The following is a 12,526-nucleotide window of genomic DNA, read 5'->3' as shown; positions in this document are numbered from 1 at the left end:
AGCTACAGCGGTATCCAAATGCTTACGGATTTATCTATGTGCGTTAAATATACCAACAAACTTTCTGGTGTTGTTGCCGGAGAAATGGTTGCTGAATTAACTTCGAGCCTAGCTTGACATTTTTCTTTTGTTTTTTCTTTTTACTATGGATTCCACTCATATCTATCAATATGCTAAACCCATGAGCGCAAGCCTAAAGCCACTGAAATCTTTAGAGCCTATCCTAGCACCTGGCTATGAGCTGCGCCCATAATTCGGGATCAATCCTTGTCGGGAGAAGGCAATGAAAACCCATACTCGCACCTATAAGAGTTTGAACAGACCTATGCATGCTTGCGTATCACTAGCATGTCTGACAAAATCTTTAGATGGAAGTTGTTTCTGTTCTCTTTAACGGAAAGAGCTAAACAATGGTACAGTCAAACCGTAGGAGGTATGAAAGGAGATTGGGAAATGTTATGCTCTAAATTTTGTTTACATTTCTTTTCCATCTCTAAAGTAGTTAGCCTTTGAAAAGAGGTTCTAAAGTTTAGACAACTAGAAGAAGAATCTCTTGGCACATCGTGGGATCATTTTAATGACCTCATCATCACTGGCCCAGACCTTGCTATTCCAGACCCAATGCTCCTTCAACATTTTTATATGGGTCTTAGCAAGGATTCTGCGCAAACCCCTGATCAAGCCTCTAGAGGAGCTTTCCTTCATTTTTCTGCTAGTGAAGCAAGATCTATGCTTGATAGAATTAGTGGAAAAACTCCCTGCACTAGTATTCATAATGAACTCCCTGAGGAAGAGAAGGAATCATCTTCCGAATAAGAAGAGTAAGTTTTGATAGCCAAATCACAACCACTCTAATCCCAAGATTTAGCTGTCAATCCCGAACCATCAATACCCCAAAATCCTCCAAGGGAAGAAGAAATTCAACCTTTTGAAATTTCTTGTGAGGATGATCTTTTTGATGTTGATTTTGGGAAAAGCTTAAACTTCCAGTTCCACAAGAGACCTTCGAGCGAATATAATTCAAATCCTCTCAAGAAGGGATCTCTTAGAAAGCATCCTTATTCCCATATAGGGTATTAGGAAGAACACAAGGGTGGCATGTCTAGTGAAACCATAGAAGGAGAGCCAAGCTATCTAGAAGCCATTCCTATTCTCTCCCCTTCTATGCCCATATTAGATATATCATCTGAACACATATTTAAACCCATCTTTGACCCCGGTGATCCCTCTTATGCTCTTTCTTCTAAGATTCATGATGATCCTAGAAATGCACTAAGACACCCAAAGCATAAGAGTCATGAAGGCCACAAGGAAGACCAAGAAGAGCAACAACAATGGCTAGAGGATATTAAGAACTTATGTGCCATTGCCATTGAATGGATGGATGAGGCTTTAGATAAGATCAACCCGTGAGTCACCAATCCAAGGGAAATCTTGGACAACAAAATGACCAATGAATGTCATGGGCATGGAATGATGGAGATAATGTTTTCGCTTATAAACATTCATGAAGAAACACCCTTAGAGCTTGAAAAGGAAGATAACATAGACTAGTATGGAAGTTATATCATGAGCACCTCATCAAATCCATGCTCACATGAGAAATCCCCTAAATTAATTGGTCTCTCCAATGTTGCCACACATGAGATTTTCAACCCCCTCATGCTTCCTGTTCATAAAAACTTTGAAAGGATGGTTGTAGACACATATGTTTATCATAAATATTGTAGATCTCATTGGCATGAATCTTGAGATAGGCACACAAAGGTTGGTATTAGAGGGGGAAACCACTTCACCAATTTAAAACACAATTCAAAGGTTTTCCAAGGACGAGCTTCTGTCCTAAAACAAGCATTTTCGGGAGATAACATAAGCTTTTACCCTTTTTGCTGTGATGCCTTTGTGAAATAAGCATAGAAATATATTTGTGAAAATATTCCTTCGGGTATTTTTTGTCACTAACCATTCCAGGTTTGAAGCAAAAAAAATGAAGGATGATGACTCAAGGTATGTCCAATCAATCATCATGCAACACTAAATCACATCCATCCAAACTTTTTCTACAAATTCAAGCTGGGGGATAGACTTCCCTAAAAAAATATGTCTTGCCATGTTGCTAAATTATTTTGGTTATCTCTACTTTTAAGACATGCTTAATTTGCTAAATAACAATCATGTTCTTTCATCTCCGTTTGAATAAATCTCTATAGTGTTTTTATGTTACCTTTGTCTACCATAGTAAGTTTTGGTTTGGAAGTACTCGACATACTTTCAAAGGTTTTTTAAATTAAGCGAGGTGCTTAGGTTAAAATGCCTTCCTTAATCAAATTAGACATGGAGTCTAGTTTGGTTATTGAACTAAAAATTACTTTAGCAAATACTGGATATTTTATTGGACCAACCTTTGTAGGAAATTCTCAATTCAATTTGGGTAAGTCACGAGATGAATTCAAATCAGAGATGAAGTAAGGCACATGTCGAACTCCAATAACATGGTGTAGAGAAGACACAGCTCATTCATCATGGATGAAAGAACTGTAAGTATCAAAGATCATTCACTTTGTCTTTAGCTACAAGTTACCTTTGCCTTGAAGCCATGCTTGTATAGAACATAATAAACAAAAACTATGCTAAAATAATTCTAACACTATATTTTCATTAGCATAGAGGGAAATTACAAAATTCTGGACAAACAACCCGTGTTTCAAAATTGTATTTTCCTTTGGGTATGTGTTGTGCACTAATCCTTTGCAGGCATAAAACAATGAGTGAGGCGGAAGGTCTAATAAGGTGTCAAAAGATAGAAGAGCAAAAAGATGGCATGACAAAAGGATGAGAAAGAAAGGGTAGAATCTAGGAGACAAGAAGCTCATGAACAACTCATACTGCGAGGCTAGCCAAACAAGGAAAACTTCACACAAAAAAGAAAGGACCATCACAGGTCATCTACCATTCATCATGTGGTGTCATCACGCATCAATTACGAAGGTAACATCCTAGGGTAAATCATCATCATTTAAAAAGTTTTTCCCTGATTCTGGTATGCACATAATAAAAATAAGAAACAAACATGCTTGAGTTATAAATTTACTTGGTCCACCTGATTAACTCAACATGTTTTCAAGCTTGTTCCTAGCACCACTTTCTTGATCTCATAGTTTTAACTAAATGAGGTAAAATATTGCACATCCTATCTCTAAAAGATGATAATCATAATCATGTAAAGTTCGATACATTATGTAAAGATAGACAATCCTTCCATATGTTAAATAATTCAACCCTTTCCGCCAAATGAACTTAAATGCTACATTCATACTCAATCTTTTGATCTTATCACCCATGTTGTAATTAAACAAAACACATAACACCAGCTTCATCTTGTTTAATGTGCCTAAGGATAGAGAGGAATAAGTAAAGTTTTGGTTCTATTGGTGTTCTCCCACCAACAGAGCCCATGCATTTGATCTCTACCTTGTTTTATGAGCAGGACACACTTCAAGTAAAGTGTGGGGAAAGACATTCGATTTCCCAAATTTTTATAAGTGAAGGTTCTGAATCTGTCAAACCAAAATCAAAATTCACAACCAAAACAGATTTGGCAGAAGAAGGTGTCATCACCATTAGAGGCACCACCACAAGAATCCTCATCTTCAGAGTGAACCGAGGTACTTGATCAATGAACTTCACAAGGAGAAGTCCGGATTGAAGGACTTACAACACCGAACCCTCACTGAAAGAGCTAGCTTGGGGAGAAGCACTCCCGTGTATCCAGGTAAGTATTCTTTCCCTTTTTGTCTTAATTTTAGTTTCTTTTCAATAGTTGAAAAATTGATAAATGAAACAAAATAAAAAGTTATCTTTATAATAAATATATATAGCTAAAGTAATAATATGTGATCTAGTAAAATTGAAAACAAAATAAAATGTGTGTTTAATTTGTTTTTAAGAGCTGAATAAAATAAAGAGGACTCAGAATAAACTCTTAATTGGAAATGATGAATAGTTGCTCTATTGTAATTCCTTTCAAGTACCTAGTTTTTAGCCTTGAATTCTCTCGAGTTTTGGATACGACTGATTTGATATAAAGATTTACTCTAAACTTGAAATCTGTGGGTAGCATATACTTGATCTAAGTCTAGATAATTGACGGATATGATATGAGAAGATCTGAGCTGCTATTTATCTTATTCCAAGTAACACTAAAGTTCTAGAGATTTATCTTTTAAAAAACACAAAAAGGCTTCATGATAAGTTCATGTATGACAAAGCTTGAATTCCCACCAAAGCCATACATGTTATTTAGTCTAGAAAAACTTCCACATATATATTGCTTGCTTTTGCATTGAGTTTTGTCAAGCTTTGTTGAACTTATGAGAAGTTTGTCATGCTCTGAAAATCAAGATCACGTGCACACTACATACACATATCTGCTGCTCCTACACAGGGAGTACGCAAAACATGCCTTCCATCTAGATCCACCAAAAAAATGTTTCACTCCTACACTGGGAGTGAACACAAAAACATGCTTGATAGGTTTGTCATCCATCAAATAAATGCTCCAAGTTCTTGTTGCTATCTCTTAAGGTTTTGTTGCAGAAAAGAGACATGGGGCTATGCAAAAGTTATTCATAAAAAAGAGAGGAAAAAAAGAGATGAGAAAAAATAAACAAGTGTCCGAGATATTTAAAACAATGGGTACTCAGATGCTCATCTAAAAAAAAGAAAAGATGAATAAGATAGTCCTTGCTCTCTGACAAATGTTTCCCAGTTTTAAAGGAGACATATGTGTAACACCCTCGGTGTTACACCATAAATCATTTACTAAAACATGTCATGAGCATCATGTTTATGTGTTAATGCAAGTGATAAAGTGTGTGGATCAATTTCTATAACTCAAAATGATCAACTAAAATGCAGAGCGAAAGTTGATTCGATAGTCATGTTATATCACTTAGGGTTTAAAACTAATTTTTATTAAGCAAAAATGCTATAGAACATGTGTGTGATACTTAAATAAAGTTTGAAGTACAAACTTTGTAGATGATAGTGAAATACTTACGGTCAAAAAAATGATATTACTAGCTAATATTTCCACTAGCTTAGAAATCACAAATGGAAATCAAATTCAGCTCTAAAACTTAGAAATTTTTAAGTCTGCCGACTGCTAGACATTGCTATGTTTAGTAATTTTTTGTGAGAGATTGGGTTAAGGAGTAGGGTAGTATTATGGCTTATTTTAGTAGCCTAATATACCCTCTAAGGTATAACAAAAGTGGTTTAGGGATTGGATCAATGGTTTAGACGTCTCGAATGCTTTAAAATCGGTGCATAACATGAACTCGGGCCGTCTTCTTATGTTGGGCACAGTCACCAGGCCATTCCGCCCTGACGTCACATCGTCTGTGCCCCTGGGCACGCGTGCACATGCGCACGTGGCCACGCTAGCTGGCTGCTACTGCCCTAGCCTAGCCACGGTGGGCACACCGCTAGCCGCCAACCGCGAGCCACTGCACCCGCCACTCACCTGCGCCTAGCTGTCCTACCGCCATGTCGCACTGCTGTCGCTGCCATCACACCGCCTGGGCTTGGCCGACACCGGCCGCAGCGAGCCGCTGGCCCTACGCCCTGCTGCTCTACCTCGCACTGCTGTTTGGGTGCCGTCGCGGCCGTGCTGCGCTTCTGTCGCGTCCACACTGCCGGCACTACTCATGTCACGTTCGCGTTGATGTGCTGCACCTCTGCGCTTTTGCCAGCCCTGTGCGTGTCGCCTCTGTGGGTGAGCCGCTGTCGCCATGCCATTTATGGCACTACAGCGCGTGGGCCACGTCGGTCGAACACGCGCACGCATTGTCTATAGCACTAGCGCGTGGGCCTCCCATGCTCGCTGCTCGCGTTCTGCCAAGGCATGGACGAGCCAAGCCCACCTGCCGTGCCGTCTCTCTCTTTCCCTCTTTCTCCCTCTATTTTCCGCCGTTGTCGTGTCATGTCATGGTGAAGCCAGAGAGCAAGCACCTCTCATCAATTCCTCATCCTCGTGTCTCCGCCTTCATGCCCCCTCTCCAGCCGACCCCACCCTGCCTTGACTCACATCATGCCAAGCTCTAATTTTGGAGCTTTGTCCACCACCGTGCCATTAAGGCCTATCGCTACTTGCATCATGGCAAGTCTCCACCACTTTATCCCGTGCCAATTCCTCTGCACCACTAGCTAGCCTTGGCTCCCTCTTTGTTGTGTGCATGCTAGTCGCAGCTCTAGTGCTGCCTCCTCACCGCTGATGCGGCCATGCCTTTGTGGTGCGCCGTTCACCTTGCAACGCGCATGTGGCTAGCCTTGCTCGGGTCATCTCTGACCAAGCCGGCTTGTCGGTAAGGTCACTGGTGAGTGGTCATTGCTCACCCGCTACCCATACTGCCTTATTGTTGCTACGACTAGCTTGAATGCCATCGCCATTGCCGCAGGGTGCCCACCATCGTAGAGAGGTCCCTCTACGATGTCTCGGCTCATGCAACTGCCGCCCATCGTCTCGTGTCAAACCCTAGGTGAGCGTCAGCCTCGTAGATAGGTCAGCGGTGGTTTTGTGTGGCCGGCGTAAGCGCTAGTACCACTGCTCACTACACCGGAGCGTGCGAGGATGGCCGAGGACCTTGTCGTTAAAAAGAGGAGAAAGATCTGAGGGTTCCGTTGCAAAGTCGCTATCTATAGAAATAGTAACATGGACTGCGGGTTGTTTTGCTCATAGTCCAGGGGCGCTTTTGCAAGAGTGCCGGCGCGAGCGGGTTTCCTCACCGCAGGCCAGCTCCGCTGCGTTGGGCCGCGTTGGGCCAAATTGAGTTTATCTTTTTCGTGGAGAATAGAAATAGCTTTTCATTTTAATTCTATGCTGAACTTTGGTAAATCATATAAAATCATGTAGGTATCCAAAAATTGTGAAACTAATTTTGTTAGTTCCTAAGATTGTGCTCTATCTGTTGGTGTATTTAGTTCATATATATATATATATATTTGTTGATACCAGGAACTATTAAATCATTTGAGAGTGCTTAATATTATTTGGTTAAATATTGTAGGAATTTTGTGGCAATATGGTGATAGCTGTAGGTTTGAAAATTTTATAGTAGCTTCATGGTATTATTATGTGCTCACTGTAATTTTTGTAGCTTTAGAATAGGCTTAACATAAGGGTAGTTAAATGCTCTTTGTTTCAAATATACATTAAATCATTAGTGAAAATAAAGATATATCCTTCATTTGTAAAGCTAGGTGTTTGTTAGTTGAACCCAACACTTTACTTGATGAAGATGATAGTTAGCTTAGTATCTTAGTCATTAGAGCTAGCTTAGTAGTTTACCATGTGTATTCTTAATTTAGGAGCTGCTGTTGCTAAAATACTAAGTGTTGCATCATCATCGCATGCATGTAGAGAACGACTTGGCAGAGATCGTGACCATCAGAGACCACGAGTTTGAGGAGGTGATTGATGAGTACGAGAAGGAGATCCTCATGTAGGAGGAGGTCCTAGAGCCACCACTAACTGACTGAGCTAACACCGCGCCTGCCCAAGGCAAGCCCCGGTGCATAACCCTTATTTTGAATGATCACTGTATATATATATATATGTGATGTGCATTTACGTTACATGATTACGTTACATAATTTATATTGGAACTACATGCATAGATATACCTACCCAGGAGTCCTACTAGCATAGGGCAAGTAGCTGCTATGCTTAGGCTATCGGTAGCGTGAGTAACCTACCGTTACTCATAATAGGTGATTATTATTATCACTCTCATGATAAAATGGTGAAAGGAAATGGAGACCGGGCAGGGATATGGTATGGGTATTGGTGGGTATAAGAGATTGTGTCCTGTGGCCAATGGGGCATAGCTTGGTTACACTATTTTCCCTATCCGTGTCGGTTAAGGACCGGCCGTTGCATTGGATTCTAGTCAGGTCATAAACATATTATCCTGAGCACATACTTGTTTATGGGAGCAGGGAAGGCTTGTTGCTCTCTTGTCATGGGTTCTGGCTCTTTCTGGACCGACTGATTGGTGGCGGGGATGGTGGAGGTCTAAGCACCACACTGAGTCCGGGACTCAGGAGTGGGGGCTTGGAGTCCAAGTTTGGACGGGGACCTAGACCCCTTGACAGGAGAGTGGTGGGTTAGTCCTGCTTGTGCCTGGGGTACAAGCGGGGTGTGTGTTTTGGGGTATCGAGCTGGGCTACATTGATTCACGAATTGCCATGTAATACGGTATGACTTGTCTATGATCTAGCACCATAGTAAGAACTAGAAGATGAAAGATGATGAAATGGATCTGATTGCTCAACTCTTGCTTGAAAGTAGAACAGGTGCTTACATAGAATGGCTAGATAAATGAACTAATCATGACTGCTAATAAGAACATCCATAAGGATTCACTACTAGTACGGCTTTTTGCAAAAAGGAAATCCAGCAAACCATAAAGCTTATCATATCCTTTGGAGTCGGAAAGTTATTCCCACTAGTCGGGTAAGTCTTGCGAGTATATTGTATACTCAGGGTTTATTTACCCCTATTGTAGGTGTAGCTTGAGGAGTAGCTGTTGAGTGGAGGATTCTTCTGGTGGGCACAGATGGATCCTTGTATCTTATCATTAGAAGTTTATTTCAATTCTGCTGTTTAAATTCCGCACTCTAAACTTGGTATTGTAATAATGTATTTCTGAGAACTCTTAATGTATGAAATGGACTAAGTATTATAAACTCATTCTCATTATTGGATCCTAAAGAAAAAACATGGATTGTTCGAGTTCTCCCTTGGGGTATGCTCGACGGAACCATTCGATGTAGCTTGCTTTCGAGGTGCTTAGTGTCTAGTGGAAGACAAGCGCCTCCGAAGGTGTGTTATTTTGGGTGGTTCTGCCACAATATGTTTTCAAGGAGCATAGTAGAATTAGGTTAGCCACCATATATCCACACACATGCACATCTTGATTTGATTGTATGACTCAACTCTCTTTGGATCCATTGTTTGACTTTACAACATATGCATTGCAAGTATGCTCTAGCTTTCTCCCTACCTATGAACTCCACATAAGCCTTAGTAGTAGGAAGAGAAAAGGCATAACATCTTTATTGCCTTGGTGTGAATCCACAAATACCACATATATTGAGAGACTTGAGAGTGTCATACAATGGAATCTCTGAGTTTTATTTTGAAAACTTATAAAAACTCTAGAACAATAGTGAAACAAAGAATTTGAGACATAGTGCTTGACTTGATCATTCTGTCTTTTAATTGCTTAAGACCCAAGTGAAGGCTAAGAAGCCCCATGATCGAAGGTAGTATGGGTAAGTTTGAAAGTTAGATCAGTTTATTATAATCCGGAGGAGAATTTTTGATTGAACACCTGTGTACTTTTGAGGCGTGAAAACATTGTAGCAACTCCTGATCCATTATTGAGTTTAGCTTTGCTCAGGGACTAGCAAAGGTTAAGCTTGGGGGAACTTATTGACGATCACTAACATCAAATATAAACCATCAACATAACCTGTATTTACACTTAATTCCATCACCAAACATAGTTATAGGGGTTTAAACTAATAAATTCCACAAGTTTTGGTGAATCTGTATTTTCATCATGGTTTATCTAGAAAACCACCAAGGGGACCTCTTTGTCAAAGGAAATCACATAATTCCATAGCATAACCGACGTGGGAAAAGTCTAGAAGGCTCTAGGAGGCTCTCCACCAAAGCGGAGCCCAAGAAACTGACATATCAGGTTGACCAGCCCCACGTGCAGGCCGCCCAACCCCTAGAGTCCACCAATCAGCCCCTTGTTGCTAAGTTGGTTCCCCACCACCTCCTAGGTTGCATCTGCGCCATCCTTTCAGTCGGTATGATCCAAGGGCTCACGTTGGATGCTCTGGCCTATATAAACAGCCCTGTACCCCCCTCCCTAGGTAGATCCCTAAAACCCTAATTCATATCATGAGGATCAGAGCCAGCTATCAAGAGAAGATTAGTTCTCAATAGGATCTAGTCTTATAAATAGAAATAGTGATATAGAGAGTGAGGAAAGAGTTTGGAGGAGGTACCGGCCTATCGGTGCTCTCTCTATGGCTTGTACCTTGGCGGATTCAAGTTCTATCTAAGCTTGCTTCTGAGATTTCTCTGGTAATCAACTTCTGATTCAAGTAAGCATCTTGTTTATATTGTTCATTAGGTTTGCGACTCTTTTGAGTGCTTTATTCTCTACATAGGGGGAGTAAAGTATTAATCTTAAGTGTAAGCGTGGTGCTTAGACTTGGGTTAATTGTGGATGCACCCTACATTCTAGAAGGTGGTAGATTGTGTGAGTGACATAAGTTCTATATAGCCTATACTATACAGCTTCGTTGATCCTTTGTATTCCACCTCCCGTCTATAGGCGCACGTTGGACACGGTTGCGAAAAGCATCCTCTGCTGGTGCCTTTCCCTAGTAATGTCCCCAGTTGGATAGTAGAAGACATAAGCTTACCCAAGTTAGAACTAGAGAACTTTAGTTATCCTCTCTATGCTCCTAATTATCTTTAGCCTTGTTGCTACTCCTAGTTAAGTTAAACCTTAACCTAGTCGCTACCTCTTGTTAAGTTAGACCATTGTTAGTCTCACATGTTTCCCTATGGATACGATACTTGGAATACTTCTGAGTGAAAGCTACAACGGTATCCATGCACTTGTGGATTTATCTATGTGCGTTGAATATACCAACACTCATGAGTCATGCTCGGAGACTTAGGTCCCTCGGTGGCTAGGATTGCCGCGCTCGTGCTGCTAGTGGGTGAGTCTATGAGAACCCTAGGTTTATGATCATTCCGTGCCTTGGTCATGTCCCTAGGAAGGGAGATCCTTGGCTTCTCAGGGGCTCACTGCCTCCCTTGTTGGGTCACCAAGAGTGGCTTGAGGTCAATACTCGAACATCATTCGAAGGTCGGCTAGTTTTGCTTCTGAGTGCCTGGCAAAGGCCTCTAGTGCCCGACCTTAAATGTCCCTTGCACCTTTGGGTGCCTCGGGTGGCCTTGAAGCCCAGTGGGGCGACCTTAGAACCCTCAGCGATGTCCCTTTTGAGGGGCCCCATACCGTGGTGCGGCTGGGAGATGCGTTCTGATGAAGGATCGAGAAACAGGGAGATAGCTATAAATGAATGACATGGACACAAGAGAAGGGAAAGAGGACATAGCTAGTAACACAATGGTCGAGGCCGTTACATTAGTGCTTTTGCCAATCTCTTGCCCGATCTCCCATTCTGTCTGTCCTGTCCTTGCCTCGGTCTAGGGGGGGGAGGTCTTTCGATGCAGTTCTCCTTCGTAGAGGGCAACAGGTGGTTAATTTAGTCGATCCTTTGGTGCAACCGAGCCACTATGGGAGTCGCTCAGGATAAAGGAGACAATAGCAAAGATAAGTGAAGCAAGAAGGTCAGGAGGATGGGACTTTATCTTGGTTTTTGTTGTTGGAGAGGTAGACCGACGAAGGAGTTCAGCAGGCTGATACTGGCTTAGGAGATGGCACTTCTGGGTGGATGGCTCGGTGGTGGCCTTCCCTCATGGGGAAAGGTCAAAACTTGCCTGGATGGAGGGGCTAGCCAAGCCATCACTACCGCTAGGGTCCTTGGTCACCTCACCGATGCTTAGTTGGTCGAGCACCGCTTCTACCTTGGTTGCTTCCTTCATCGGCGCCCTTTCCTGCATCGCGGTCGGGGCCATTGGGAACACAGGGGGCGATCAGTGCGGCCACTTGGGCAACGCAGTCTGCTTACAGTAGTAGGCTACCTCGAAGCTACCCTCGATGGTGATGACCCCCTTGGGGCTAAGCATCTTCAGCTTTAGATAGGTATAGTTGGGGACAACCATGAACTTGGCGAAGCATGGCTGGCCTAGAAGGGCATGGTAGACGCCAGAGAAGTCAACCACCTCAAAGGTGAGCAGCTCCTTGCGGAAGTTGTTTGGCTGGCCGAAGGTGATGGTGAGCCGGATGTACCCGAGGGGCATGGCTTCCTTCCTCGAGATGATCCCATAGAATGGTGCCTTGCTAGGGCGCAGGCTGCTCCATGAGATGCCCATCCTGTTCATGGTGCTGGCATAGAGTATGTTGAGATTGCTGCCCCCGTCCATCAGCACCTTGGAGAGGCACGTGGTGCCCACGAGTGGCTAGCACCCTAGGTGAGGAACACGATTGGGGTGATCCCCCTAGTCAAAGGTGATGGCCATCTGGGACCATTAGAGCCACGTTGGAGCGGTGAGGGTGTGAGCGGCGTTCACCTCGTGCTTGGTGATAAGGCACTGTAGGTGGGATTCATACGCCTAGGAGCCCCTGAAGATCATGAGGCAACGATCAGCCTTGGGGAACTCGGTGTCATCCTCTGAGGCGGCGTCCGCTAGTTCACCTACCATTGGGGCTAGCTTCTGGGCCTTGCCCTACTGGCCAAGGGTGCCACAGATGTAGCCCCTGATGGTGGCATAGCCCTTGAGGAGGTGCTTTGCGTGCCTTCCATGGAATGG

At 42.8% G+C, this 12,526-nt stretch overlaps 1 protein-coding gene across 1 annotated transcript; it reads right to left on the bottom strand.

Annotated features, from left to right (window-relative positions):
* Positions 1-11,749: 11,749 nt before the first annotated feature.
* Positions 11,750-12,139, bottom strand: LOC136465318 (uncharacterized). The gene has a single exon (XM_066464096.1). It carries the CDS (start codon positions 12,137-12,139, stop codon positions 11,750-11,752), a length of 390 nt encoding a protein of 129 aa, XP_066320193.1.
* Positions 12,140-12,526: the final 387 nt, after the last annotated feature.

This window comes from Miscanthus floridulus, chromosome 7 (assembly GCF_019320115.1).
Source record: "Miscanthus floridulus cultivar M001 chromosome 7, ASM1932011v1, whole genome shotgun sequence".
In the NCBI taxonomy this organism is placed as follows: domain Eukaryota; kingdom Viridiplantae; phylum Streptophyta; class Magnoliopsida; order Poales; family Poaceae; genus Miscanthus; species Miscanthus floridulus.
This window is presented reverse-complemented; position numbering and strand designations above follow the sequence as displayed.

Excerpts from the sequence above, each read along its gene's own strand:
- LOC136465318 (XM_066464096.1), bottom strand. The coding sequence starts at position 12,139 with ATGGACGGGGGCAGCAATCTCAACATACTCTATGCCAGCACCATGAAC.